This window comes from Pleurodeles waltl, chromosome 7, assembly GCF_031143425.1.
Source record: "Pleurodeles waltl isolate 20211129_DDA chromosome 7, aPleWal1.hap1.20221129, whole genome shotgun sequence".
Classification (NCBI taxonomy): Eukaryota; Metazoa; Chordata; class Amphibia; order Caudata; family Salamandridae; genus Pleurodeles; species Pleurodeles waltl.
Genome location: NC_090446.1, coordinates 966,139,853 through 966,167,073, shown reverse-complemented (window position 1 = coordinate 966,167,073; position 27,221 = coordinate 966,139,853). Strand labels below are relative to the sequence as shown.

Here is a 27,221-nt window from a genome sequence, read left to right as displayed (position 1 = left end):
TCTCTCTGCTTTCCCTTGAAGGCGAATCTTCTCACTGTCATGGAAGGTACGCCTGGATAATGACTAAATGTTACAGGAGGCAGGAAGGTGTGAAGACTGCAGGCAGATGATACAAACATCATGCAAGTCTGTTTTGTCCTTTTTTCTGCCACATCTTGGACATTTGTCAAATAGAGAAGGCAATTTCTTCTGGGAAGAATGCCTCAATTTCTGTCAGAAAAAGCCACAAATCAAGAAAGAAAGACAAAAGACGTTGAGTGAAACAGGCCTGGGAGGAAGCCACATAACACTCCTCCCTTTTAATGAAATCTTGTCCCTGGGGTGTGGGGTCCTCAGGGTCTCCTGAGGCATTGTGGGGAGGGGAGGGTGTGTTTGTGGGTGTGGGTGTAGGTGTGTGGGTGTGTGTTAGTTACAGATCTGTAGTTAGTCAGGGTTACCAGAAAAGGAATTCCTTGGATTTTTGTGCCTTAATAACTATGCACCTGTTTGACAAATTTCTTAGAAAGTTTCCAGACCTGCAGCACCTGTTACATTGGCAGAGAATGGAAAGTTTTGTGGCATCAAAGTTTTGTATGGTCAAGGGGGTGCAAAGAAATGAAAAGGAAGGGGGCAAAACAGGTTTTGACCCAATGCATTTTGCATAGATTTTTTGGGCCAGATGTATGTCCATTTCATGTTGCAACTCTCTAATCGCGACTTCTTGCGAGTTGCAATTAGAGACTCGAAAAATAAAATGTACAAATGTGTCTCAGACAAATTTAGCGATTCCCAATGATGTCACAAAGACCTGCCTCATCAATATTTATGAGGTAGGTTGCAATTTGAGACCCCATTGGAAAAGGCCACACTCACAGGGATGGTGGCCTGCTGAGGACAGCAGACCACCATGTCTGTGACTGTTTTTAAATAAAGCTGTTTTTTTTGTTTTGTTTTGTTTAATGCAGCCCGTTTTCCTTAAGGGAAAACAGGATGCACTTCAAACCCATTTTTTCACAGTAGGCAGTGGTCCGCGGGACCACTACCTGCTCTGAAAAAATATTTACGCTTCCATTCACAAAGGGGAAAGCGTCCCAACTTGAAGTTGGTGGTAACTGCAAATGTTTTGCAAAATGTTCCTAAACGCCGTAAACATGCCCCTTACTAATACTGAATTGCAAAAGCAAAATGTGATTTGGTAAACAAGTTACTTAGTCACATTTTGATTTGGTACATAGAAAAAAGCATTCTCCAGCCTCACAGTCATGGTCGGACCGCTGCACTGTGGTGGTCTGACTGCCACATTACCACCCTGGCAGTTGGACAGCCAGGGAATCGCCGTCCCCACTGGTAACATGGTTCCCGCTGAGTTCAGCACCACCGGGCTGATTACAAATCTACTTACCACCAGCCTTTCCATGGTGGTGTGACCACCATGGAAAGGCTGGTGGTAAGCCAGTGCGGGGGGACACTCGATGACACTGGACTCTAAGATTTTAAACACATTTTTCTTAAAAATAAAACATTGAAATTTAATGACAGAAACAAAGGTTAACGCTTAGTTATAGTTAGGAAAGATTTTTTTTCCATGTACAAACCAAACTTAAATTACACAAACTTTAAAAATTCAAAGGTTAGAGTCATAGCTTTCATTTACAATTTATCAACCACCTGCAAATTATTATAAGTAGCACAGCTCGTTACACACACTTTTCAGCTCGCTAGTCAGATAACACTAACTATATCTCGCCACTCTATTCTACCCTGCACTGTGCTCTCTCAAATAATGGCACTCTACTATACAACACTACACTGTATGATACTCTCCAATACTCCATTGTACAACACTACACTCAACAACACTGAACCGTACGACACTCTACTCAATTTGAATCTATGGTATTACACTCTACAACACTCTCTGTCACTCTGACACTACTTGTTGACACTCCACCATACTGCATTTCACAACACTATAGACAACACTCCACTGTGCAACACTCAACTTTACTGTTTGATATGCCACTACGGTGTACAACACGGCGCGAAACTCTACAATACTCCACTCCACCACGTACAACACAACGCAGCTCCACTGTACACTATATCAATCCACTCGACTCCATCCACTCTACAATAGCCCACTCTACGACACTAGACTCTACGATACTCTCCTTCATTGTACTGTACAACACTCCATCCTACGATTTGAAACACATTTTTATAAAAAAATAAAAGCCATTAACATATAATGAAAAGAACAAAGGTTAAGGATAATTTATAGTTAGAAATACTTTATTAATTTTTGCTATACAAACCCAACTTAAAATGCACAAACATTAAAAATGGTAAAGTTATAATTATTTCTTCAATTTATAACTTACACACCACTTTCAAATTCTTATAAGTGACGCACGGCTAGTCTTGCCACCTCACTCCCCACACTACATTAACTATAACGCATGCATTTTCCATGCACTGTTTAAACCCTTGCATACTACGGTATATCACTTATAGCATGAGAAATTATAGCATAACAACACTTACTACTTCTCAAATTACATAATTTGTCACAAAACAGTGGATGGTAGACTGGCCAGTAAAAGTTAGTGCTGTTTGGTTAGCGAGCTGAAAGTGTGTGCAACAAGGCGCACTACGTATAATAATTTGAAGGTGGTGGATAAATTGTAAAATGAAAGCTATGACTATAACCTTAAATGTTTTTTTAAGTTTGTGAATTTTAAGTTTGGTTTGTATAGGGAAAAGGGGTTTTCGAACTATAACCAAGCTTTAACCTTTGTTTTTTTTTTCATTTAATGTATTTATATGCACCATAACGAGTCATTGAGGCATACAAAGACCACACAATACAATACCAGCATATTTGAATACACAGGACATATGCACCAAAAAACAAAAATTCACCTACTCTCAGTGCGGATTTTTTTCTGCTCATGAATTGTTATCTCTTTCTTCAACATCTCCACTGATGCCTCCTGCTCCTCACGCTCCTGGGTCAGCTTTACCAGTTCATTCTGCAGCCGCAGCCAGTACTGGCGCAGTGAAGCAATCTCTACACTGTACTCCTCAATTTGTTTGGTCAGTGCATTTATCTGGATTTCCAAAGGTCCAACTTCTTTACCCTAAGGAAGAAATATCTTATGAGAAAGATAGCTGAGATGGAAGGAGAGCTCAGAAACCACACAACTACTGTCTTTCAATGTCTCTACCACACACAATGGATAACTGGCTAAGTTGCAATCTCATTATCACAAGATAGACTGTGTGAGCAGGCACAACACACCATGGAAGGAACAATGATATCCAATCCATGATTAGTATATAGGCTTCTTTAGCTAGAGACAAGAAATAAAGTTATGAAGATGATGAAAAAGTGCATGCCAAGGCACCAGACTTATCACAGCAATGAGTAAAAATTATGTTATGATTAGTAAAAATTGCCCCTAATTCATAGAATATCCCACGTGTGCTGCCTGACCCCAACACTAAATCCGGGATGACAAACCACATAGAAAGCATCAGCATTCTCATGACTCCTCTCATTTTTAAGCTGCAACAGTCACAAGAGTTTGCACTGTCAAATATGAGTATTCTTGGCAACAATAAGACAGCCTTCCTGGTTTGTAAATAAGACCTGCCACTTCTGGGTACAATCTCTCACACCCGATTTTAAAATAATAAGTTAAGGTAATAAGCAAGAGATGAAGTAGTAGTCAAGTTCTTGGGTGACCAAAAACTGGAATTCAGCAAAACAAAAACCTTCTTAGAACAATAGACCAACAGACTTGTAATGCACAGATGACAAAAACTGGAGAAAACGTCTGAATGACAAAAAGGAATTCAGGAGCACAAAAAGGGTCCTCTGAACAAGCAACAAGCCAACTAGCTAAGTTGCGATGCATCAATACCCAATCCTGGTCTCTTTTTTTATAGTAAATATCCTGGAGGCAGTTCAGAAAAACAAAGAGGAAGGGAATGCACAACATCTTGCTTTGAAGTACATGATTGAGAAAACTGGTTCTCAAAGGTAAGGAACTAACGTAAAAATCCTGGACTGGATTTTCTACTGGAATAACCTGGAAGTCAAGGAATCAAGATGGATGCACCAAGTACTGCTAGCAATATAGTTAAGGATGTGTATGAGCAGAAACTGAGCTTACCACAAGTAGTTGAAATAATGGGTTCTTTAAAAGTATATTGCTGCCTTAGAGCAGCTTTGGTGTGTTGGGTGCCCAGAGTGGTAAACTGCGGCATCAAATCTGTCTTGGTGTGTTAGACGGCTCGTCCCCAATAGATATGTACATTGGTCTTCCTAATCCACTGCATAAGAATGGCCTCATAGACTTGGCTGCCTGACCATCAAATGTCACACAGAAGCAGCTTTTGTCACACACAAGCAGTTACAATGGAATGGGTGCCCGAGACAGTTTTGTAGGCACTGACAGTAGGTTTTTGACAACTGTGTCTATGTAATAAAATCTTTATATGCACTACCACAAAAAGTTTCTTAACTTACTGTACTGCCATTTGGCTTAGTTTGTTTTGACCAATGACTTTGTGTTTCACCACTGCGCATATTAGTTGCTCAATGTTCACCAGTAGCACATGGTATGTTTTGTTCAGTTTAGCCGCCTATGGGCTTTGACATGGCATTAGCCATTACTTTCTGTATTCAGTTTAGCCGCCTATGGGCTTTGACATTGCATTAGTCATTACATTCTGTATTCTGCCTATTGGCTTTGACATTGCATTAGCCATTACATTCTGTATTCTGCCTATTGGCTTTGACATGCTGTATCCAGTCTAGCCGCCTATTGGCTTTGACATTGCATTCCTATTGGCTTTGACATGATGTATTCAATTTAGCTGCCTATTGACTTTGACATGCTATTAGATATTCTGCCTATGGGCTTTGACATGATATTATATATTGCATTTTGTATTCAGCTTAACTGCCTATTGGCTTTGACATGATATTATACATTACATTTTGTATTCAGCTCCGCTGCCTATTGGCTTTGACATGATATTATACATTGCATTTTGTATTCAGCTTAGATGCTTATTGGCTTTGACATGACACTAGACATTGCATTTGATATTTAGGTTAGCTGCCCATTGCCTTTAACGTGGAGTTAGACATTGCAGTTGAGAATCCAAGCTGTATTTTTCCAAGCTGTGTTTTTGCACCAGAGAACCAAGATGTTTTTCTCACAGTAGACTAGACATGATAAGAGAGAGTACATGGGTGTTGTTTTTCTTCGCTTGAGCTTGGGAACAGGAGTAGTCTTGGAGACCTGGCCAGTCTCCAAAAGGCTTGCTCAGTTTCCCAGGTCTGAGAGGAGGGGGCACACCTTTGTAACGAATGTAACAGGCTGCAGAGGGTCAGATTCGAATCTGCCGGACCTCGTGCTGGAGCTTGGCGCCAGCTGCCAGCAATCCTGTGTGGGTAGATGAATCTCTTTCTCGCGGCTGACAGGGGTCATCAGCTTGCAGACCTTAGAAAGATGAAGCTGTAAATAGTTCCCACACGGTGAAGTATTTGTTTTGCTTTGCATTCAATATCTTATAAATATAACCTGCTGTGTATATTGCAAACTGATATATTTTGTTTGATTAACGCGGGCTTGAAAGCTACTAATTCGTCAACATAAAAATTGTGGTTGGGGAAGAATTAACAACAATAAAAGTCTTCTTTGACCTCACAAGTGCATTTATAGTGTGTTATGTTAGTGCTTAGAAACTAGATAAGAGGAAAGCACTACACTTACCTGGAAAACGGATTCTTGGTACCTAAATCTTCTCTTAGGGGAAATAGCAAGAATATCAACAGTTATTATGCTGCGGTATAATCCTCATATGGCATGCAGCGGACCCTCATAAAGCTCCAAAAAATACCTTTGCAGAGCTACCAAAAGAAGAAAATTGAAAAGTGAAAAGACAAAAAAATGGGTAGGCTGTAATTTACTTGCCCATTCTTTCCAACAAAGCATGTAGCTGGGCAATGTAATCCATGGAGGAATCTAGCTGAGATGTTTTAGACCCCCCCCCGAATAAAATATAGTAATTCCACTTTTCATCCCGGTGCTCACCCTCCTCATCTAGTTACTGTTCTCGAACCCCACCTTCATCTTTGACCATGTCCTTATGGGTGTTCTGCTGGCCCTCTTCACCAATCTCTAAGTGATTGGGATGCAGAGGGCATGGCTTTGCAGATGACCCAGATGACGTCCGATGGGTAAAATGGCGGTTGAGGCGGGTGTGGAGGCACAGGAGGTGACTTCTGAATTGGCATAGGAGCGTATAAATGCTGGGGCCAAGGAACTAGTTTTTGGAAAGTCTCCATTATTTTTTGAAGTGTTCAAAAATGCCATAGAAACCTGCATAGTAGCCAATTCTCTGAAAAGATAACTGAGCTCCTAGTAAGGATGATAATTCCGTCTGGTATCATCTAGAAGAGGACCTTGCAGAGTGTACTCTTCATATTCTTGTGGGCTGTGTAGGGCATTGTTCATACGTGCTGACCTTTTATGCTCCTCCTCTTGATATTCTGAAAGGTAGTATACATTCAACTGAGCAGAGCTGTAGAACACGTCTAAATTGTGCTCCTGGTCACTTACGTGCTCCTCTGCCTCTTAATCTAGGCTCTGGACTGGTAAACTTTTTTTCATCTTTAATGGAGACTGCAAGTAAGAGACTAGTAACACTAAGGGCCAGATGCATCATCCATTTTTGCATTCGCAAACGGTGCGAATGGCCGTTTGCGAATGCAAAAATGCCTTTCAGTATTTATGAAAGGCATTCGCAATGCAAATTTAAGGAATCGCTAAAATAGCGATTCCTTAAAATTGCGAGCCCGTTTAGAGAATCGCAAATTGCGATTCTCTAAATAAGCAATCGCAAATAAGGAATCCTTATTTGCGATTTCTAAACCACATGTAACAAGCAATTCCTTAATGCGAATTGGGCATTAAGGAATCACTATTACGACCAAGTTGAACTTGGTGGTAACCATGTGCAAATTATTTTTTTTTATTAAAAATGCATTTTTAAAATTGACATGTAACACACACATGCCCCTTTGGCATGTGTGCGCCTTACATGTCCTTAAAAAAATTCTTAAGGTGCAGCAGAGGGAGCATTTCCCAAATTTGAGAATTCCAGGTAGGAATTCGCAATTTGGGAAATGCAAAAAATTCACAAATATGGGCCTACAGGCCCATAGGTGCGAATGGGGCAAGTATCGCAATTTGCGATTCGGTAATTGCATTTGCGATTTTTAAGAAATCGCTATTACCGAATCGCAAATATGATACATAGCATTATGCGACTCAGAAATAGCGATTTCTTAAAAATCGCTATTACCGAATCGCAAAAGGCTTTCTTGATACATCTGGCCCTAAATTCTGAAAAAAGGACAAATTCAGCATTTGGGATAACTGATGGTACCAATGATCATTCTGTAACAAAAATGCAGAACTTACCTTGTAAGCATCTATTTGTGGCATGTAGTGCTGTAGATGCACATGTTCTGTGAACTCCTACTATCTAGTGTTGGGCTTTGATGTGTGCAACTTGTTTTATTTGAAGAAGTCTTTCGAGTCACGAGGTATAGTGACTCCTGCTATGACTGATAATGCACATGTACATTGGCTTCATTAATTGACTGTTTTTCTGCACAGCGGGTGAGAATGATGAAAATGGAGCATAAAAAGCAGAAGAAGATGACCATACATAGAACAAGAAAGAAAGCTGTCTACAACAACCTGAAATTTCCAGGAAGGAGGGTGGGCAGATGTGGATCTACAGCATTAGATGCCATAAACAGATGCTTACAAGGCAGGTAACATTTTCTGTTCATGGCATGTGTAGCTGTAGATACACAAGTTATGCATATACTATAAAGCAGTTTTCCCCTAAGCAGTGGCTAGCTGGAGTATGTTGCAGAGGAATGGAAAAGTATACGTAATCCAGTTTGGCCAACATTAGCTTGTTGGTGTGCTAAAATATCCACACCGTAATGCTTAGAGAATGAGACTGGAGTGGACCACAGAGGTGCTTTACATATGTCAGCTGTGGGAGTGTTACCAAGGAAAGTCACGGAGGCCCGCTTTTTGTGGGTAGAGTTAGGGCCAGGGTGGTGTACACAATGACCTTTTAGCTTTAGAGTAGCAAGTATGAATGCATTTCACTAGCCACTAGGCTGTGCCTGCTTTAGAGATAGCTTGGCTTTTGTGTGGTTTTGTGAATGAGACATTCTCTATGGTATTGCACACTGCCACTCACCCAGAGGTGGGGCAAAGAGGGGGAAGCGTAGAGTGACTGCCCCTTCTGTCCTAATACGGCGGAAACTGAGATACACTTTTTATTACTTTGCCACAGGTAAAAAAAAATCTGGAGATCTAGGTGGATTCTTCCTTTATGTCACAATTTAGAAGTAAAGCAGTGTTTGATAGCTCTACACCTATTTTAAACTGATACATCTGAATCAATTGTATTTGCTCTTTCAAGATTTTTAAAATGGGCCTGGCCTGTCTACAGGTGCAGTGCAGGCCTGTACCACAGATGTTATAAGTGTTAACTTTTCATCACAGGGCATTGGCGGGCTGTCTGAGACAGTGCCTGTTATGGCTTACTTAACTTACAGTTAGGGTGCTAACTCTTCTTACTGAGCAGATGTGCAACTGGAATGATCTCATTTGCTAGCTTAATCCTGTCCCAGATTGGTTCTGGGACATTATAGATGGTCATCCTATGGTTATATCCCTTGTATCCCTGGACTTGGTTGGTACTTTATCTACTAAAATGAGCAATTGTTAATTCCTCATTGTACAGAATTTGATGTTACCATTACTGTACTTTTGCTCCTTCTAAGGATCATTGAAATGTTTTCAATCTATGTATGTTGATTTTATCCTCCTCGTAGATATCTGCCCTTTGATATTTGGATGTTACTATTCAGTTTCAAATTTTGGTGGCTGAGTTTTAGATTTTGGTATGGGACCCTACTCGCTTATTGTACTTGTTCTCAAGTACCACCATGATTTTTTATATGTTGTAATTAGTTGTTTTATGGTGTTTCCAAATGTTTTTGTTTGTGTTACGTGTTTTATATCTGTACAAATAGTTTTTACTGGATGTCTTATGAGGTGTTTTATTTATTATGTACTTCACTTTTTGAGGTTGTTTATGACCAAAATGAAGAAAATTGAAATTAAAAAAAAAATTGAGACAAAGAGTTACTGCATCTTGAGAAAGGGCTTTATTGTATCAGCCTAGTACATAAGAGCTTGTTGACATCTACACCGTGTGAAGAGCAAAGTCAGTGTAGGAAGAACACCGGAAGTACAACAGTTTGGTTATGGTGAAAGGAAAATACCACATTGGGTAGAAATTCTGTATTAGTCCAAAGGACGACTATCATTGTGCAACAGAAATAAGGGTTCTTCAAGGGTAAGAGCTCACTCATTTGCCTTGGAGATGTGAAGACAATTTGAAAGGCCACCTTCCATGAGAGAAGCTGTAGAGAGTATGAACAAAGGGGTTCAAAAGGAGGGCTCATGAGTCAAGTGAGGACAACCTTGAGGTTCAAGACAAGGGCTGGGGGTACCCAAGGGGAAATAACCTGTATAGGTCCCTGCATAAAAGCCTTGATGACTGTGGCCCTGAACAAGGAAGAAAGTTCCCTATTCTGCAGCTAATCTGAGACAGATAGATGTATAGGTCAGGCCTGACGTCTGAAGAGGTAGCAATTAGCAAATTACGTCTTGGACTGCTGGTTTCAATGGATCAATGTGTTTATTAAGACAATACTGGACACACATTTTCCATTTGGCCACATAGCAGGCCCTTGTTATGTGTCTGCAGGCCTCTTTAAGGATGGGCGTATAATTTGGAGGAAGACTGCGGTACACAAGTTCTAAGACTTCAAGAGTCAACTCATAAGATTGAGCTGCCTGGGGATGGGGTGCCTGACTGTGCCTGGGTTCAAAGAGAGACTGTCTTGCCGGTTGGGAAGCTTATGGGGGGCACTAGAGAGAGGTCAAGGACGGTGGTTAAGCAGGGTTGCCTGGCCCACTGTGGAAGCTACCAAGATGAGAGTGAGGGATGTTTGCCGAAGATTCCTGACCGCATATGGAAGAGTGAAAAAAGCATCAGTAAATATCCCGGACCAGTTTATCCATAATGCACTGCCAGTTGACTTTGGGTGTTGGAACCTGAAGGCGAAGCTTGGGCCTTCGGCAGTAGCAAAGAGATGCACGCTGGGGAAACCCCAATGACGGAAATATAGCAATGGGACTTGCGTGTGGAGTTCCAACTCATGGACTTGTTGCCTGATCCTACAGAGCAGGTCCACAACATCATTGTCAGTGTTACACCGCTGCAGTGGTGGGTGCTAGCCCAAATCAACACTAGATCTTCCCAGAGCAGAAACCCAGTTAGTGGGGTGCCCACATGCCCTGAATGGTCAAATCATGTATATATGTGACCCGCGCCAATCGTCCGTCGTGATGGTCACTTGTGGAACTGGGTCAAGAAAGAGTGGGCAAATAGTTGCTGTTCAATCACAGAAGAGAGTGATGTGTGGTGGCCCAAATCAACACCAGTTCTTCCCAGTGTCCACATGACCTTAACGGTCATGTATGTAAATGTGCCTTTCACACGTGCCTTTCACATAATGAGTGAACTCTTTGTTGTGACAGTGACTTGTGGAACTGGGCTAAGAAAGGGACGGTCCTGCAACAGATTGCTGCTGTTCCACCAGTGTAGAGAGTAATGGGTGCTTGCCCAAATCAACACTAGATCTTCCCAGTGATCCTAAGCTTGTGACCATTTTGCGTTTAAGCAATCTTTTAGCAGATGCATATGTAATATGGCATGGGGTCTATGGCCCCATAGTACAGGAGGCCACCATGCCAAAGAGGTGCACAACAGTCTTGACCATTAAGTGGTGATCTGGTTGAAAAAGAGGCAGAAACAACTGGAAAACTTGGATCCTGCTTGGCTTGGGTACACTTTCCCTGTGGATGAGTTGAGAACTGCTTCTAGGAAAAGCTGTATCTGAAACGCCTGAAGGTGGGAATTTACTATGTTGATGATGAACCCTAAATCATGCAAGTGGTCTGGGTATGTGGGACGCACTGTTGTTTATTTGTACTCTTGATCAGCCAATCGTCCAAGTAATGGACCACAAAGTTGCCGCCACTCCTGAGATATGTGGCTACCATTGCAAGATATTTTGTGAACACCCTGGGGGCTTGAAAATGCAGGCCACGTACCACAAACTGCAGGTACCACCGGTGTGCAAGCGGACTGGGGTATGAAACTAGGCGTCTTTCAAGTTAAGTGCTGCAGTAGAGGGATGACATCCCATGACCATGTGGCGTGAACATGTGGCCTGACAGAATGTATTCAGAAAGGGGCCTGAGATCAAGTATAGGTCTGAGTGTCTCGTCCTTCCTGGGGATAAGAAAGTGTGGGAGTACACTCCTTTGTGGAAGCATAGGCTATTATGCCCTATGCGAATGAGTGACTCTACTTCCTCCGGAAGGAGGCTCTGGAGTTCTGGAGCGAGGGTGTGTTTGCGGGGAGGTATTTTTGGAGACGTTGCAGTGAGTTCTAAGCAGTCCCCCTAGCTGGTAGTGGAAAACCCACTAATTGGAGATGATTTCATTCCACAGTGAAAGAAATCCCAGCAGTCTTTCCCCGACAGGTGCACTGCGATCTCCCCGAAGAGAGAGAGCACTCACTCTGCTGCACTCCCTCTGCCCTTGGAGTTGTTACCTCTTTAGTCTCACCTTGAATAGCCACATTTAAGTGTATGTTGTTGCTGCTGCCTCTGTATTAGCTGCCTCTAGGGCACACCGAATAGAGGTGTTGGAGATGATGTTACCTTCAGAACTAAGTTCATGGCCCCGTTTGTTATGCTGACCCGGGCGATACTTGATAAGGTCCTTCCTCTCATGCCAGTGGGCATATCTGGACAGCAAGCCAATGAAGCTGGCAATTCACCTGTGAGTGGCCAATTGCTGTCTGTGCCACTCTTTTTGCTCTCCTTATCTGGTGGAGGTACGTCACCAGTGCCCTGGGCATTCGCACGTTTGTGCAGTGTATGGACCACTAAAGAGTCTGGTGAGAATTGGCCTCAGCTGTAGGCTGGTTGGAGGGTGAGGGTTTGTATTTTCTATTGACCCTCGACTGCCCTGGCCTTCAGAGGCTCTTTGAAGGTCTCAGGAGTGGTTTTAAGTGTGCCCTACAAAATTGGGTGGTACTGTATCGAATGCTGGGTTGAGGGTAGTGTTTCAAAAAGGAAGTTCTCATCTTCCTAGTCCTTATGCAACTTGACCTTATGGAAAGTGCCAGCCGTGTGAATAACCTTGTGACAGAAGGTGGTATAGTCAGGAGGGAAAGGTTTGGCATGGTATAGGTCTGGGTCGGTGTCCCTAGGTTGAAGTCATAGTCGTGCCACTGGAAGCCCCTAGGCTTGTGGTCAAAAGGGGCCTCACAGGGATCTAGAAGGTACGAGTGGCTTCCCACCCCAGTATGAAGAATGTGATTAACCCTCTGGTGAGTAAGGCGGAGGGGATCCTTGTGCTGGTGGTGAAGTGGGGAGAGGAAGGTGGAGTAGGAGGACATGCCAAAGTGTTAGAGGACTAGTGCCCCTGTCCTGCTGCTTTTTTACCTTAACAGGAGGTGTAGGTTCCCAGGCAATCTCCTTCTCGAATGTGAGTTTCCTCTTGTGTGGCAGTGTCTTGGATTTTTGGAGGAGTGCCAGCATCAATAGAACTGTCAGTGTCAAGAGTGTACTCAGAACTGGGTCTTGAATGGCTGTTTAGATGCCGGTGGCTGGCTTGAAGTCAGATCTGAGGCCTTATGTAGGTGCCAACCATGGCCTTCGGCAGTGGAGGACCTAAAGCCTGATGCTGAGCTTCAGGGCTCAATACTCAACCATCTTGGGGACGTTGCTTGGCCTGTGTTTGGTGTTGAGGAGGACCTCCGCTCTGCTTTCCCCTTGACGTTGCAGTCCCCAAAATGCTGGGTGTGTCATCTTCCTGCTGCTGCACCATGGTGCCTCAAGTAAGGTGCCAATCGTGTTGGTACCGCAGTGTCTTTTTGGAGCAGAAGTTGAGGCAGGTGGAGCAAGAGGCCTCCTCATGCTCCGGAGACAGACAGATGTTGTAGACTTGATGGAGGTCTGTTCAAGAGTACTTTACACAGCATTATGGATAGTGTATGAAGGGAGGCATTTCTAATATTGGGTCCGCATTCTCGAAGAGGACTTCTGAGTGGAAAACCCCAGGAGGGCACGGGCTCAGAGTGGGGCATCAAGTAGAACCCAATCACCAAACCTAATGAAGGTCACAACAACAAGGAAGAGAACCAAAATTGATGACTGTTTTCACCAACAGGAGTGGAAGAACCTAAGAAAACGTCCTATGAACACCAAAAGGTGTCGACTTGGAAATCAGTGGATACACGTCTGAACATGACTGCAGAACAAAGCAATCTAAAGATGGAGCTGATGCCCCTGCATATTATCAAACATAGAATGCGTCACCATACCTTGTGACTTGAAAGACTTCTTAGAAGAAAAACATGTTGCACACGTCCAAGCCCCACATTCGATGGCAGGAGTATGCAGAGCATGCGTATCTACAGCTACACATGCCACAAACAGAGCGTTTTTGTTACCGTCGACATTTTCATCAGTCTGTAATGGAACTGTCAACGGGGTTGACATCAACAGTATGCCTTGCTCGACAGAACGTCTCCATTAGAGACGGCTGTGGTGTGGTCAAGGCTCTCTTTGAATGACGGCGACTGGGTCCTTATTGCTGGTGCCATCAATCGCAGGGTCGGTAACTTGACTGTAAATGTTGGTTCAGTTGGGAAAGTAGACAGCAATTCTGCAGGACCTGTCTTTCACACCATTTTGAATGCAGGAGGCTCTAGGGCTTTTTCTGATGTCTTTTCTTTGGATTTCACTGTAGAGAACACTGAAGCAGGCTCTTGATTAGAGATTTCCAATTCTGGAAGTGCCACATCTTCAATTTTTGCACCGCCTTTGAGGTAGTGCTAGGATGGGCATTCCTCACTGAATCTCTCCTAACAAGAAAATAAATGATCTTGCTTTCAAAGAAATATAAGTCCGGGCTTCTTTCCTTGTCCTTCAGGATTGTAGATGGGAATTTTCTGCAGAGGGATATGTGTAGCATGAAAGCAATAAAAAATTGTAAGTGTGAATTGTCTATATAAATGTTCCTTTGTTCACAAGTGAACCATGATTTTAGGGGTGACCTTTTCTCCTTATCTGCCATAATAGTATGCCAGAGAACACCAGGAGTATATTTCCAGAAACAACTCATGGTTCACATCAGCTGAAGCTGAAGCTGGCTGTAATCCAGGGAAGGTCAAGTTGTAGGCCAAAATCTAGAAAGACAAATTATGTAAGTATCAAAGTGCAAACCTCTTTACAGGAACTCCCTCATGCAGCAGAAATCTGAACTATGGTGGCCTGCAGAGGGCACAGAGAGCTCTGCAGTTCCACTTAATTGGCTGAAATCTGGGTTGGTTGAAATGAGGAGAATGTTCTACTAAATAACACAGTTGTTGGATCTATGGCCACTTCAAAACGTATGACTCTTCAGTGCTATTTTAAATGTGCCAGGGATTCTCAGCTTTACAATAGGGACTGATTCAAGCAGGCGAATCTCTGAAACATCCAATGGTGGAGAATTAAGCTAAAACAAAAGTAATGAGGTTCTTGCAAAAGTTACACAGTTACAACTTTTGTTAAGTGGCACACCTGGATAGTCATAGTTGGATAGGACACGGGAAGGAAGCATTGCATTTAGGTGAGTAAGGTGATTAAATGCAGAGATTTCAAGCTCAATAAAGTGAGTGCTTAAGTCCTGTTTGAAATGAGGCAGGTCCTAGACTTGAGCTGATTCAGCACAGTGTTCCCAAGAAGCGGACAACATAACTGAAAAGATCCAAATTACAATGAACACAGCTGTCTCAAGGTAAAGCTTTTCGACAGAGATTGGCATATACGAGTGGCTGGGTGGAAGTATGCCATGAAATTAGGTTGCCAGGAGCAGTAATGTGAGTATCTCTGAAAATATTGGTAAGTAAAGTGTAATGGGCCCTACATTTGGCAAAGCACCAACCTAGGAGTGTGGTAGGTGACTACTGGGGAGGTTGTACACAGTTCAGCTGATGAAATGATGATTTTTTCCAGAGGGGAAGAGGCCTAAGTAGGAGATCTGTAACAGAACTGTTACAGAAATCAAGCGCACTTACCACTAAACACTAATGCTGAGATCAGCGCGCAGATGGTAAAAGAAACCAAAATATATTTACACTTATGGCAGTACCCTAGAGGGAAAACATTGAGTGGTGGAGGGGCTGGTGGTGATAGTGAAGAGTATTGGGGGACTAAAAAGGAGCAGTGGTAGAGGTAAGAAGAGAACTATTCAAGAGTCATATCCGTGATGCCCAAGGGGGCTAAAGTCCCTAATACAGTAGGACAAATGGCTGGGGAAAAATCAAGTATGATACAACTGGAGGAAAAATGGTTATGAGTGAGGTGATAAACTTTGAAACAAGTATGGTCTGTCCTAGCAGAGTTAAAATGGCAGAAATCAATCACTAGGTGCAGATACCTACTTTAGAATCAGATACCAAAGTAACCCGGAGTAGGGAATGCGAACAGAAACTTCCCAAAAAAGTTTCCAAGTAACACAAAACCAGTCTAGAACAAGAGAAAAAGACCAGACAATCATACTAATTAAGGTGAATAATGATATACTCTACAACATCAAAACCTGAGGAAGGAACCACAGGTACATAAAACATGGAAAAAATGTGAATAAGCTCATTCATGCTAGTATGAAAAATGTGTCCCAGAAGCGACCCAAAAATATTGGGAGTCTCTAACCAGAAAAAAAACGGTTTAGTACAAGAGAAATAGGCTGTGTATTCGAAAGAATACCTGAGGAAACACATCCCCTTTATTAGAATAACTGCTTAAAGGACCACAGCAGGAAAAAAGTTATAAAAAAGGTTAAGAGTATGGAGATAGTATCATCAATGACTGAGACCATTAAAAATATGTTCTTAGACGAAAACTGGTTTACAATAATTAAAGAAGACCAGGCATTAATACCAATGTAGTTGTGCCCTAACATATTTCATGTAGTAAAATTCGTTGGAGGAACCACGGATAAGGACTCATAAACATTCAAAGCATTGAATAAAGAAAATATATGTTAATATGACCAATCGGTGTTAGAGGCGAACTCACAAAATGAATATAAAACTACTTGCCCCCTTAATGGGATCTGAACCCATGCATGAGCACCCCAAAAGTACTATGGAAAGGACCACAACAATGAAAGTCATATAGACAATGAAGACATGGGTAAGAAACCCTACCCATGACCGCAGGACAGTATTGCCTAATGATCTAGTGAAGATAATCTATTTGTCCTCATATGTAGACCGAAACTGCATGTTCTAACCTGTTGGAACACATAGCAGCATAACATGCCATTCAGCAATGCCTCTTACTATGTAAAGGTATATCCCAACCAGACCTGCACTATAAAACACACATATGGGGCATCATTACGAGTGTGGCAGTCTTACGACTGCTAAACCCGCGGTAGCGGTCTGGACCACCACGGATGTGGCGGTCTGACACCACGGAATAACCCTGGCAGTTCAACCACCAGGGAACTGCCAGCTCCGCCAGGATCTTGTCTGGCAGTGGCGGGGATCCTAATCTGTCCAGCGGATTACGACCTCGTTCTCCGCCAGCCTTTTTAAGGCTGTAACACCGCCATGAAAAGGCTGTTGGGGATCAGGGCAGAGATGCAGAGCCCCACCCCCGTCCAGCACTGTGCACTGTGAACATTTTGCAGACAGTAAACATTGCGAGGGTGCCGGTGCTCCCTGCTGGCTACAGCATTGCCGTCGGCTTGATTATGAGCCGGAGACAATGCTGTAGCTGGTTTCCGTCCGCCAACCTAGCGGGAAACTCTTAATGACTCCGGCGGGGAGGTCGCCGCATAGGGGGTGGCCACCATGTCGGGAGTTTGGAGTACGGCTTTTCCATCTGCCAAACTCGAAATGACCCCCATAATGTTTTTATCTTGCAGACAAAATATATAATTGCTCTTTTTTGTTGTTGTTTTTATAAAGAAATTGAAGGCAACAATAACAACCATTTAGCATATAATTATACTTTTCCCCAGGAAAAATAATAAATATATATATATTTTTAATATATATTTTTTTTAAACAAACAAAACAGCAAGGATGAAAGAGGGGTCCTTGGCAGTGTAGTGCAAACCAAGATGAGAATGTGACTCTCATAATGACTCATTTACAGATGAGCTAGAAAAAGGTGTTGATGCATAAATTGGAAAATTTACAGAATTCTGAAATAAAAGAATCAGTCCTATTTTGTATATTCCGTCTTTTGACAACACTTTTTAAAGTGTGAACCCAACCTAAAACAACTAGAGTCAGGTAACAATGAAAACAGTTGTACCTAGCTAGGTGAGGTATTAACCTCTAATCTCCTCATGCATAACAGATATAAATATCTTCATAGAGAAGAAAAAATACGCCTAAAGAGGGTAAAACCTTTCTGAAAGTAAGGAAGTTTTGATTGCAAACGCAAAAGCACAGAACAACGTCTAAAGAGTCAATAATATTAATGATTCTATACAAGAGACTGAACAGAATCTACAGAGAGATACATCTTAATCAAGACCCATGATCAACTGACATAAGCCAGGAAAAGAAAAGAATAATGATGTTCAAAAACATGTTGACAGTCCCCAGGGTGATACTTTCTGCCTTCTAAAGTATCCAATCTAACAAAAGTAGACAAAACTGATACTGCCATTTCATAGGTAAAAGTAGAATGTACACCATAATTAGTGCAGCTCAACAGCTACCTTGCTTGGCAGTACAAGAAGGATTTAGTAAGCAGACACCCTTAGTGCTGTAGAATCCTTAAAAAGAAACCTCTTTGAACAGAGATTAAACAATATACGGACACTCCTGAGGAGTTGTTAATATAAGAAGTTCCCTATGAGGGATTCTAGAATAATTTCATAATCTCACAAGTTAGAAAACTAACTCTCTGCAGAGGCAGCAACTTCATACCCCCAAATGAAGGTGTAATGGCTCACAAGCTAAGGAATCCCAGCTAGTCACAAATATATTAATGCTCTCCGGCATACAAGCAAATACTCCACTTAGAGTATGGTATATACCATGAAGGTACCACTCTTAAGCACACGTTCTTTTTCAGAGTAAAGTAAACAATATCACCTTTATATCAGGTCTATTAAAAAGTGATAACCGTCTAAGAGGCTGGTATTGACAAATGTGAAGTGGAAAGCCATCACTTTACACCAACTGATGACAATAATGAAAGCAGCCTTGAAACATAAGGCATGAAAAGCACCATAGGGTTCCAGGGCACTATACACGTAATAATAATTTAAGGAAAAATAACACCTGCTGAAAGCAGGAATACTCACCAGGTGCCGCCATTAGATGGAACAGACATAGAACTAACTAAGCCTCATGGCCCTGCCAAAGCAAGGCTCATCTGTGAAATAAGTAAAGACAAATAACCCCCTACCAGCCAGTATAGGAGTTATCAACTACGCCAAATGGTAGAGTAGAACCAAGCTAATCCACTGTTTCATCTCTACTGTCACAAAAATGCCTTAAAGTTGAGTCTGCCTGTGCACCAAATAAATGGCCACCATCAAACACAACTGATGAAGCCATAGCTCGGCCCACAGAGTGAGTAGTATCCATACCACATCGAATGATTAGTTTAGCAGCTTGCTGGCCATCTTGAATGATATGAGTAAGAGTGCTCCTGATATCTTCTGGAAGCGTAGGCAAAATGTTTGCCAATGAGTCCCATAATGAATGAGAGAAATGTCCATGAACACAAGATGTATTTACAGAGCATAGAGCGGAACTTCTGGAGAAAACAATATGTGTGCCACAGACGTCAGGACTCCTGAAATCTCTATCAGATGGGACATGAAGGAGAAGCTCAATATCATAGAAGGCCAAAGCGGCCTGTACCACCAAACTTCGATGAGTAGGATGTCTTAGGAGACAAGCCAGATCACCAGGGGCAGGTCGGTGCCTGTGGGATATAGCCTGAGATATAGCCTGATCAACTGGGGCCCCTGTATCAGGCTTAGCCTAAGCCCCTAACAAAACGTCATGAAGGGCATCCCTGTAAGGAAGCACTGGTTCAACCCCTGTTTGGCCTTGATGGAGGACAATAAGAAGGGGGTCTGATGTTAATTCCAGAAGGAAGTGTTAGATCCAAAACTACAGCAACTCTTCACAGCATGTCAGCAAGAGAGGAGCTCGCCTCTGTAGCAAGTCCAGGGGAGGAAGTAGGCCTGATCCAAGCCACTAGGAGCAGCTAGGTCAGCTACCCAACTGTCCTCTCTATGAGCTTGATGAATGTCCAATTCCTCTACCGTCTCTCCACCATGTCCCTCAGAAGGATAAATATGAGGGGACTCTCCAAAACATGGAGGAAGATCAGGGATAACCGCCATGACTGGCACCATATCCGGCGTCGACAGGCGTTGTGAAGGCGATTTCTTGACATTGATTTTGACTTCAGACAGAGAGTGTGGCAGGGTACATGTATTGGTTTTTACATTTTGACTGGCTAGAGAGGGTGGTAGCGCTTAGTAGCAGAACACCAGGTATATCAGAGGGTAGTGGGCAGAGACAGGTGAAGCCTCCCTAATTACTCCTCAACACCTGCATAGCAATTGAAATCAGGGGCAGATAATAGGGGCAGAGGGGGTATAAAACATAAAATTGTAGATTAATAAACATAAATAATGAGGATGGTTTCACCGTGGGGTTCCTAGTGACATAATAAACAAATTGAGCTTCTCTTGTATTTTTTTTGTCACTCCAAAACCATTGGTGAAAAACATCTGTTATTTACTGCTACTATGTCATATTTCTGTGCATTTTTAAAGTACTATGTTTGACATACTGTGCTAATCACGACCACACCTTGGTCACCATTTGAAGATTCATCAAGCCATACTGTCCTGCAAGAAACCTTAGGTTCTCTTATGACTGCCTCCTTACCATCCATTGTAACTACAAGTTTTAATGTGGTGATTGTACTGTCTCATTACTGAAGCCTGAGGTTTGGAATCAACTTCCATTTAGCATCAGATCAAGAGGCAATGATGGTCGAACTTTAAGAGTTATTCTGTTCTTTTCCTCAGTTTTCCTAAACTAACTCGGTATTCTTGTCCTCCAGGAGTTAATGGTCTTAGTACCAGGACACTCAATTTCAAGGTAGCAGCTGCATCCACTAAACAAATACATACAGAAATACATGAGATTCCTTTTTAAAATAGTTTTATTTCTTTAAGTAGGCCAGGGAGTGAACTACACGTATCATAAGGGGACTATTTTGTCATCCACAAACATTCATTAAGTGGACCTGCCCAAAGAATGTCACGTCTGTAAGATCATTCTCACCTTATCCTCAATCCAAGTGCTTCTATGGGGAATGCAAAGAAGAGAGGTTTAATACTAGCAGACATGGGCCGAACTCTTGATCCAGTGAAAATATGGTGAGGAAAACATCCAACCCTGTATTCTTTATTTCTAAATGTAGAATTACTAAGAATTTAAGAGGGTATAAACTTTTGAGATGTCTAGGGACATGCCAGGGTCTTGGTGAATGGGGTCACGAAGTAGATGGCTGAAAATGATATAAAGTCATGGTCTTCAAGCTACAGGCGCATAACAGATGCCTAACTTATTACAGGCCATCACTCAGTCTTTTATCACTTTCTCACCATGTCCCAGCTCTATATACTAGACAAAAATCTGTAAATCCTAGGGTGAAGGCATTGCACAAATATTTATAATATAATGGAGCAAAAAGCATGAAGAGACGAGACCAATAGAATGGAGAACGTACCCCAAAGTTGGCGATGGCTGTATCAATCTGTTTACTGAACACATTGATGGTGACCTGCTTGCGCTCGATCAAGAGGACCCTCTTGGCGATCTCATTCTGGCTGTGGGTGATCAGTTGGTTGATGTCCTGCATTTCCTTGTCAAGGTCGTCAAGAGTCTTCCTCAGCATGTTCAGTCGTGCATTGACTTGAGTCACCTCCAGGGCCATCTGTGCTGTTTCATTCTCAATTTTAAAAATATCTGCTTCCTGAAAAAGGGGACGTGAAATGCTAGTTAAGAAAGGACAGGAAGAAGTGAAAATTTAAATATTACTGCTTAATCACCAAATGTGCTAACATGTTCATAGAAAGGCATTTGAATCTACAATTTCCCATTTAGTCTCACAAATATACACGTTTTTCCTCTTTAAAATCACTAAGTAAAAATAAAAGGTTTGACCTCCTTACTACATGTACATCTTTGATCTTGCGTCATATTATCCAATTCTGCTTTTATAATTACTTGCCTAGCACATAGGTTTAAAACCCCTACAACTAGATTATTTATGTGTACACCACACACACCACATCATTTCTCCTTACAATTATATAATATTTAATATACGTAGTAATGCCTAATCAAGAAAGAGAGCATCTTTGGGAAATGACCTCTCAATAAGTTAAGAAAGTTTCCCGTATTGCTCTCTCTATCTTGTGCTTAGACACACACAAACCCAAACATGTTTACCAGAACCTCATTATGATCCTATCTTAAAGTCTGTAACATGTCACACACTTCTGAGAACTAACGAAGTAATTATGAGGCTGACGGTCCTAGGACCGGCAGCCTCGCAGTGGCGGTAGGACGCCGTGACTGTGGCGGCCCGACCACCACAATACGAGTTAGGCAGGCGGACCTGCCTAAAGACCACTATCCCCACCAGGATCACAGATCACGATGGGGTGCTGGCGGTCTTGGTTGTAATCAGCCAGGGAGGTGCTGAACTCAGCGCCATTCTGCTGACTACAACCTTCTTCTCCGCCAGACTTTTCATGGCCATTTCTCCACCATGAAAAGACTGGCTGAGAACAAGTGCAAGGGGCCAGAGGGGAGCCCCTGCACTGCTCATTCCCCCCAGCCCAGCACCATCGGACTGCTCACTGTCTGCATTGCAGACAGTGCGCATTCCGAGCGTTCTGGTTGGCCCGCTTCTGTGCTATGAGATAGTACTCAGCTCCTTTAAGGGATCCGAGTGCTATCTTGTGGCACTGTTCCCGCTGGTCTGACCAGTAGGAACGCTCTATTTCAAGGTTTCTGCTGGTCAGCCAGGTCAGGATGGTGGAAACTTTGTAATAGGGTGGGGGGGGGGGGATGCTACAGCCATGGCTTTGGCATCCTCCCCGCGAGTTTGGCAGTCCCATGTTGGGACCGCCAAAGTCGTAATGAGCCCCTAAATCTTAAGTTATCTCATTATGAGTGGGTTTTGCTGAGAGCTAGTTAAAGAAAGCCTCCATAAGGTACCTTGATACTTCTCATCCTTGTTGGAAAAGCACAGCAGAGGTTAAGGTAACATCTGGGAGACAGGGGCCATCTCCATTAGGAGTAACTGACTTTTGGCCGAAGTGCTATTGGTAAGCAAGCTCCCCTATGCTGCCTGGACCAAAAATCAGTCTTAACTTGCACCTACAGGATTACAGTGACTAAAGTCTCTGAACACTTCCCCTTCACGGGGGCTTAAGATGCAGTGGCTGTGTCCAGTAAATCATTTGCACATGCCAAGAAGGGATGCAATTGGGTGTCCTTGAGCTCCTCACACCGGGTCCTGCAGTGGCAGGGGGAGTTTTCGATGCTCCTCTGATGTTGAGTAAGTTCCTAGGTTCCTCCCACAGGTGGGGGCAGGGGGTGAAACGATCCTGGTACTGTGCCTTAGTCACTGTTCAGGCCCACTAGCAGCACCACGGTGACTGTGTTCCTCGGCCGAGGGTCTCAATCAGACCACCCTTTATGCTTGGTCTCGGTGGCCCCTTCTGGCATGCTGGGTCACCATTTCTCCTCTGTGCAGGACTCCGGACCAATCGGCACAGCAGTAATCTTCGCGTTGACCCCACCTGGCATACAGTGTCCCCAACTTGATACTACACACGGCTATAGCCCAATCGGCATGCCAGCAATCTTCAAACCAGTCCCACCGTGCAACAGCTGTCTTCTCAAACCTCGCTATGGGGATCCACTTGCCAGGATCCCCAACTGGACCTCGCTCCCTCCATTGCTTTCCTCTTCCTCACAGGGCACACTAGTCTTGGCAAGCAGGCATGCACTTGTTTTTCAAGCTCCAGGGCATGTGGTCTTGGATTCCCTGGGGGATGTCCCCTCAACGAGCTGGAAGATTAACAGCTCCTCGCACAGCCTGACAGGCACTAAACAGTTGATAATTTTTTAGAGTCTCAAGCTCCCATTCCTTTAGTCAATTTCCAGAGACCAAATATGATTTAGAGTCTGAGTCTTTGAAGTTTATGTTGGATGACGGCTTCTTTTCTAAGTGCCCTCTCCTCTGTTCTCTTTGCATCCCAAAAGCAGTCTGTCACGCAGGAGCAACTCCAAATCTGATAGACCCACAACACAGACCATGGGAGTGACTAGAGGTTCGCACCTGGATGTCAGCCACAGTGATATGTGTATCAAAAAGATACCCAGGGGCCTCAGCCCCACTCTTTATGATTCTCTTATCAGCATCTCCTCCTTCCTGAGATGTGCACAGGCCCCTTCCCAGTGACCTCTCTCTAAATCAAAGTGCACCCTTTGAACTGTACTGGAAAGACGAGCTCTTTCATCCTCCAGTTTGTCCCACTCAGCATACAGGAATGCAACAATACACAAATCTGTCTGGGGGATTTCTCTACCTTCTCTCCTCCTGTTTCTTCACTCAGCCATAAGTTTCCAAAATGGAACCCAGAGTCTTCCATGTATTGTACTATTCACAGGCACACATACATCCAGTGCATGCATATAGCATACATGCACTGTAACGCATTACACAGTTATGTATTGTACCCTTGGCAGGCGCACATATATCCACCATATACATATAACATACACGTACTGCAAATTACTGCATTATCCCTGTACTTGACCATTCACAGGCACTTATACACACAGGACATGAATACCACACATTCCTTGCATATAACTACAAACCATATCAATGTAGGCCAAGAGTGAGTTAAGCACACAGTAGCGCAACTTTAAATGAGTGAGCCTGTAGGTCTCACTCCAGTGACGCAAGTAAAAAAGGACCTATTCACTACTACTGATCACCACACGGCATGCTGCAATCGCTGCACTCATGCTGCTTAACTACTGGTAAAGGCAGTAGCTCTTCACCACAATGAGGATAGGGCTATGGGTGCCTCTGTCGGTCAAAAATAACACAATCCTTGAGACAGGCCTATGTCATGGTGCACAAGTATGATCTGTGTTCACTTATGACAAAAATAATCAGCATTGCAGATCGAGGTATCAATACAGCTGGGGCACTCAGGGCGGGGTGCACATCCACCACCATGCGAGGGACTTTTCCCTCCCAACAGTTTTACTTTATTTTCATGCAGGCCTTTGAGGGGAAACGAGGATGGAGCAGTAGCCTTTCCTCCTCCTGGTTGCCAGTATCATAAAAGCAACTGCAAGAAAAGGAAGTAAAAGGTCTCTAAAAGGCCTATTTATTTTCTGTAGTTTTCCCATCCTTGCCATTTCCCTCACTTCTCAACAGCAAAGGTTGTGGAGTGACGAAGCTCACAGGAACTTTCAACCCTGTGAAATACAATGTGAGCAATTGTTAGTGATGTCAATTCTGCTACCCTAGGCACTTTGTTGAGACAATATTTATGTTTATTTTGTATTTTCTTTCATTAAAAAAAAATACAGACATGCTCGACCTACACTTATATTCAACGGTGAAATGATAAACACGAGCAGCTGCTTGTGGTACATATGGTTAGGAGTTCTCAGTTAAGTGACAGTATTCTTAATTATGTTTTCTCCCAAATCTGCTCAAGCTAAATGTGAATTTCATTATACCACACAATTACTAATGTCCCTACGGATTTATGAACAAATTGCCCTTCTCAGTAGCCACGTCACCTCCCTCTTTATCTTTTGACAATAAAAAAAAACTGTCACTACAACCAAACCCCACACTGTACAGAACAAGATTTGAACTCACAAAGTCACATTTAAAGAAAGGCTCGCCAACAGCAGTTTTATTATTACCACGCAATACATAATACTCCCCCCTTCCTAATCATTTACATCCCAACATCCTACTCACAATCTTGAATGTCTACCCAAACCATAAGAAATGATTAGTTAGATGTAGTCCCGCCTCTTCATTGTAGTAATATTCACTGAAATCATAAATGTTAGAAGAATTCCCAACTAGTGCTTGTGTGGATCTTGAAACACACACACAGATAGACAGGAGGACAGACAGACAGACAGACAGACAGACAGACAGATAGAGAGACAGACTTCACAGAGTCGGTACTGCCACAGAGTACTTAAGGTTTAACTGTATTTCCATTTTTTGATCTGCCTATAACTTTTGACCTCATGAATGGATTAGCACAAAATTTAGCTAATTACTGGCTTACTCAGCTAAGGACCAGCACACCATATTTCATGAATATAAGTGCAGGCAGAGAAAGTTAAGGCAGTGGTCAAATAAGAGGTAACCTCTCATTTGAGCTCCCACAGGAAATTTTACTGAAGCTTACAACCCGAAAAGCTGCATGATTTGACACCAAGGTTGGGCAAGAAAGTAAAACTTTACTCAAAAAGCGTGCTTTTCTCAGTTTGGTGTAAGTTCAGAAGATTTTTTTGGGATATCCGAGTTTTTAAAAGCTGGTGGGTGAGCTTTAAAGGGTTAACACTTTGGTATATTTTTGCTGTTTTAACTCGAGAGTCATGACTCGCGATTCCTGTCACACTTCACATTTTTTAATAAATGTGTATTGCCGGATAAAGCATCTGATTTTATTTTTTCGGCCATCTTGAAACTCTTCAGTCAGCCCGTACCTCGTGAGCTTTGTGCTGTTGAGAAATTAAATATGCACAGCCTCGGGGGACACCTTAATAGGTCCCTGATCCTAAGGGAATGCTAAGGGGTATCCAGAGGCATGGTCAACTCAAGTCTCACATCAGGTAAAAACACCAAAATCGGCATGTGCCTTTCAAGTCCCAAAATATTTGAGAGTCACATGAGTGGCCATTTTAGGTGCTGGAATCAACTGCCTTTTTGTAGTTATGTTATGCAGATTTGTGGAGCGCACTGTCACGTGGGAGAGTATGCGGGTGCTGAGCAGGTGTAATTCTACCCAAACCTAGGGCATAGCAGGACTACTCGAAAAGCCAGGTTTTAAGCTTCCTGCAGAATTCAAGCAGTGAGGCTCTTATGTGTAGCGGCTGGCGGTTCCACACTTTAGGAGCACTGTAGGAGAAGGCCTAATCTCCAGATCTGGTTTTCCGTATTCATGGGAGGTGTGCAAGTAGGAGTTTGGATGAGTGATGGTGTCTGAAAGGTCTGTGAAAGTAGATGTGATTGTTGAGGTATGCTAGGCCAGTGTTATGTAGTGCCTTGAAATGGCGAGGGAGGAGTCTGCATTGTGCTCATTTGAGTATGGGGAGTAGTTGTGCTCCTTCAGGTGCGGTGTGATGCGAGTGCAAGGTGGGAGGCAGAAAGTGATTCAGGCTGCTGAATTCTGAAGTGTCTGCCGTCTTCTTGTGAGTTTTATGTTGATCCTGGCCCAGAAAGTGTTCCTGGGGTCCAGCTTGCTTGTGACAAGAGCATACATGATGGGCTTCCGGGTGCTTATTAGGAGCCATTTAAATATGGTCCTCAGGATCTCCACGGTATTGAAACATGAGGTACTGACAGCGCTGACTTGGGTACTCATATTGAGTTTGCCTTTGATGACGAACCTGAGATTCTTGGTATGGGTGGTGAGAGTAGTAGTCACTCCTAAATGTGTCAGCCACTAGGGCAAGTACACTGTGAACTGCTTTTCTCAAAGATCACGATTTCGGTTATGTTGATGTTGCAGTTCAGATAGTTGGTCTTCACTCTGTGGGTAATTTCAGCAATGCTGGCATTGAACTTGATCAGGGTACTAGGTGCCCTCCCCATGAAGGAATGAGGTGCAAATTGTCTGAGTAGAAGAGGACGCTGATGTTGT

The 27,221-nt window shown here is 43.0% G+C and overlaps 1 protein-coding gene across 1 annotated transcript in view; it reads right to left on the bottom strand.

The window, feature by feature from the left end:
• The window catches only part of CCDC40 (coiled-coil domain 40 molecular ruler complex subunit), a 447,448-nt gene that overhangs the window by 177,997 nt on the left and 242,230 nt on the right, over positions 1–27,221 (bottom strand). The window contains exons 14-15 of the mRNA XM_069199714.1: positions 21,017–21,262; positions 2,906–3,119 (exon numbers count right to left, since the gene is read on the bottom strand). Of these exons, the coding sequence (XP_069055815.1) occupies positions 2,906–3,119; positions 21,017–21,262 (460 nt within the window). The remainder of the gene's footprint in view (positions 1–2,905; positions 3,120–21,016; positions 21,263–27,221) is intronic.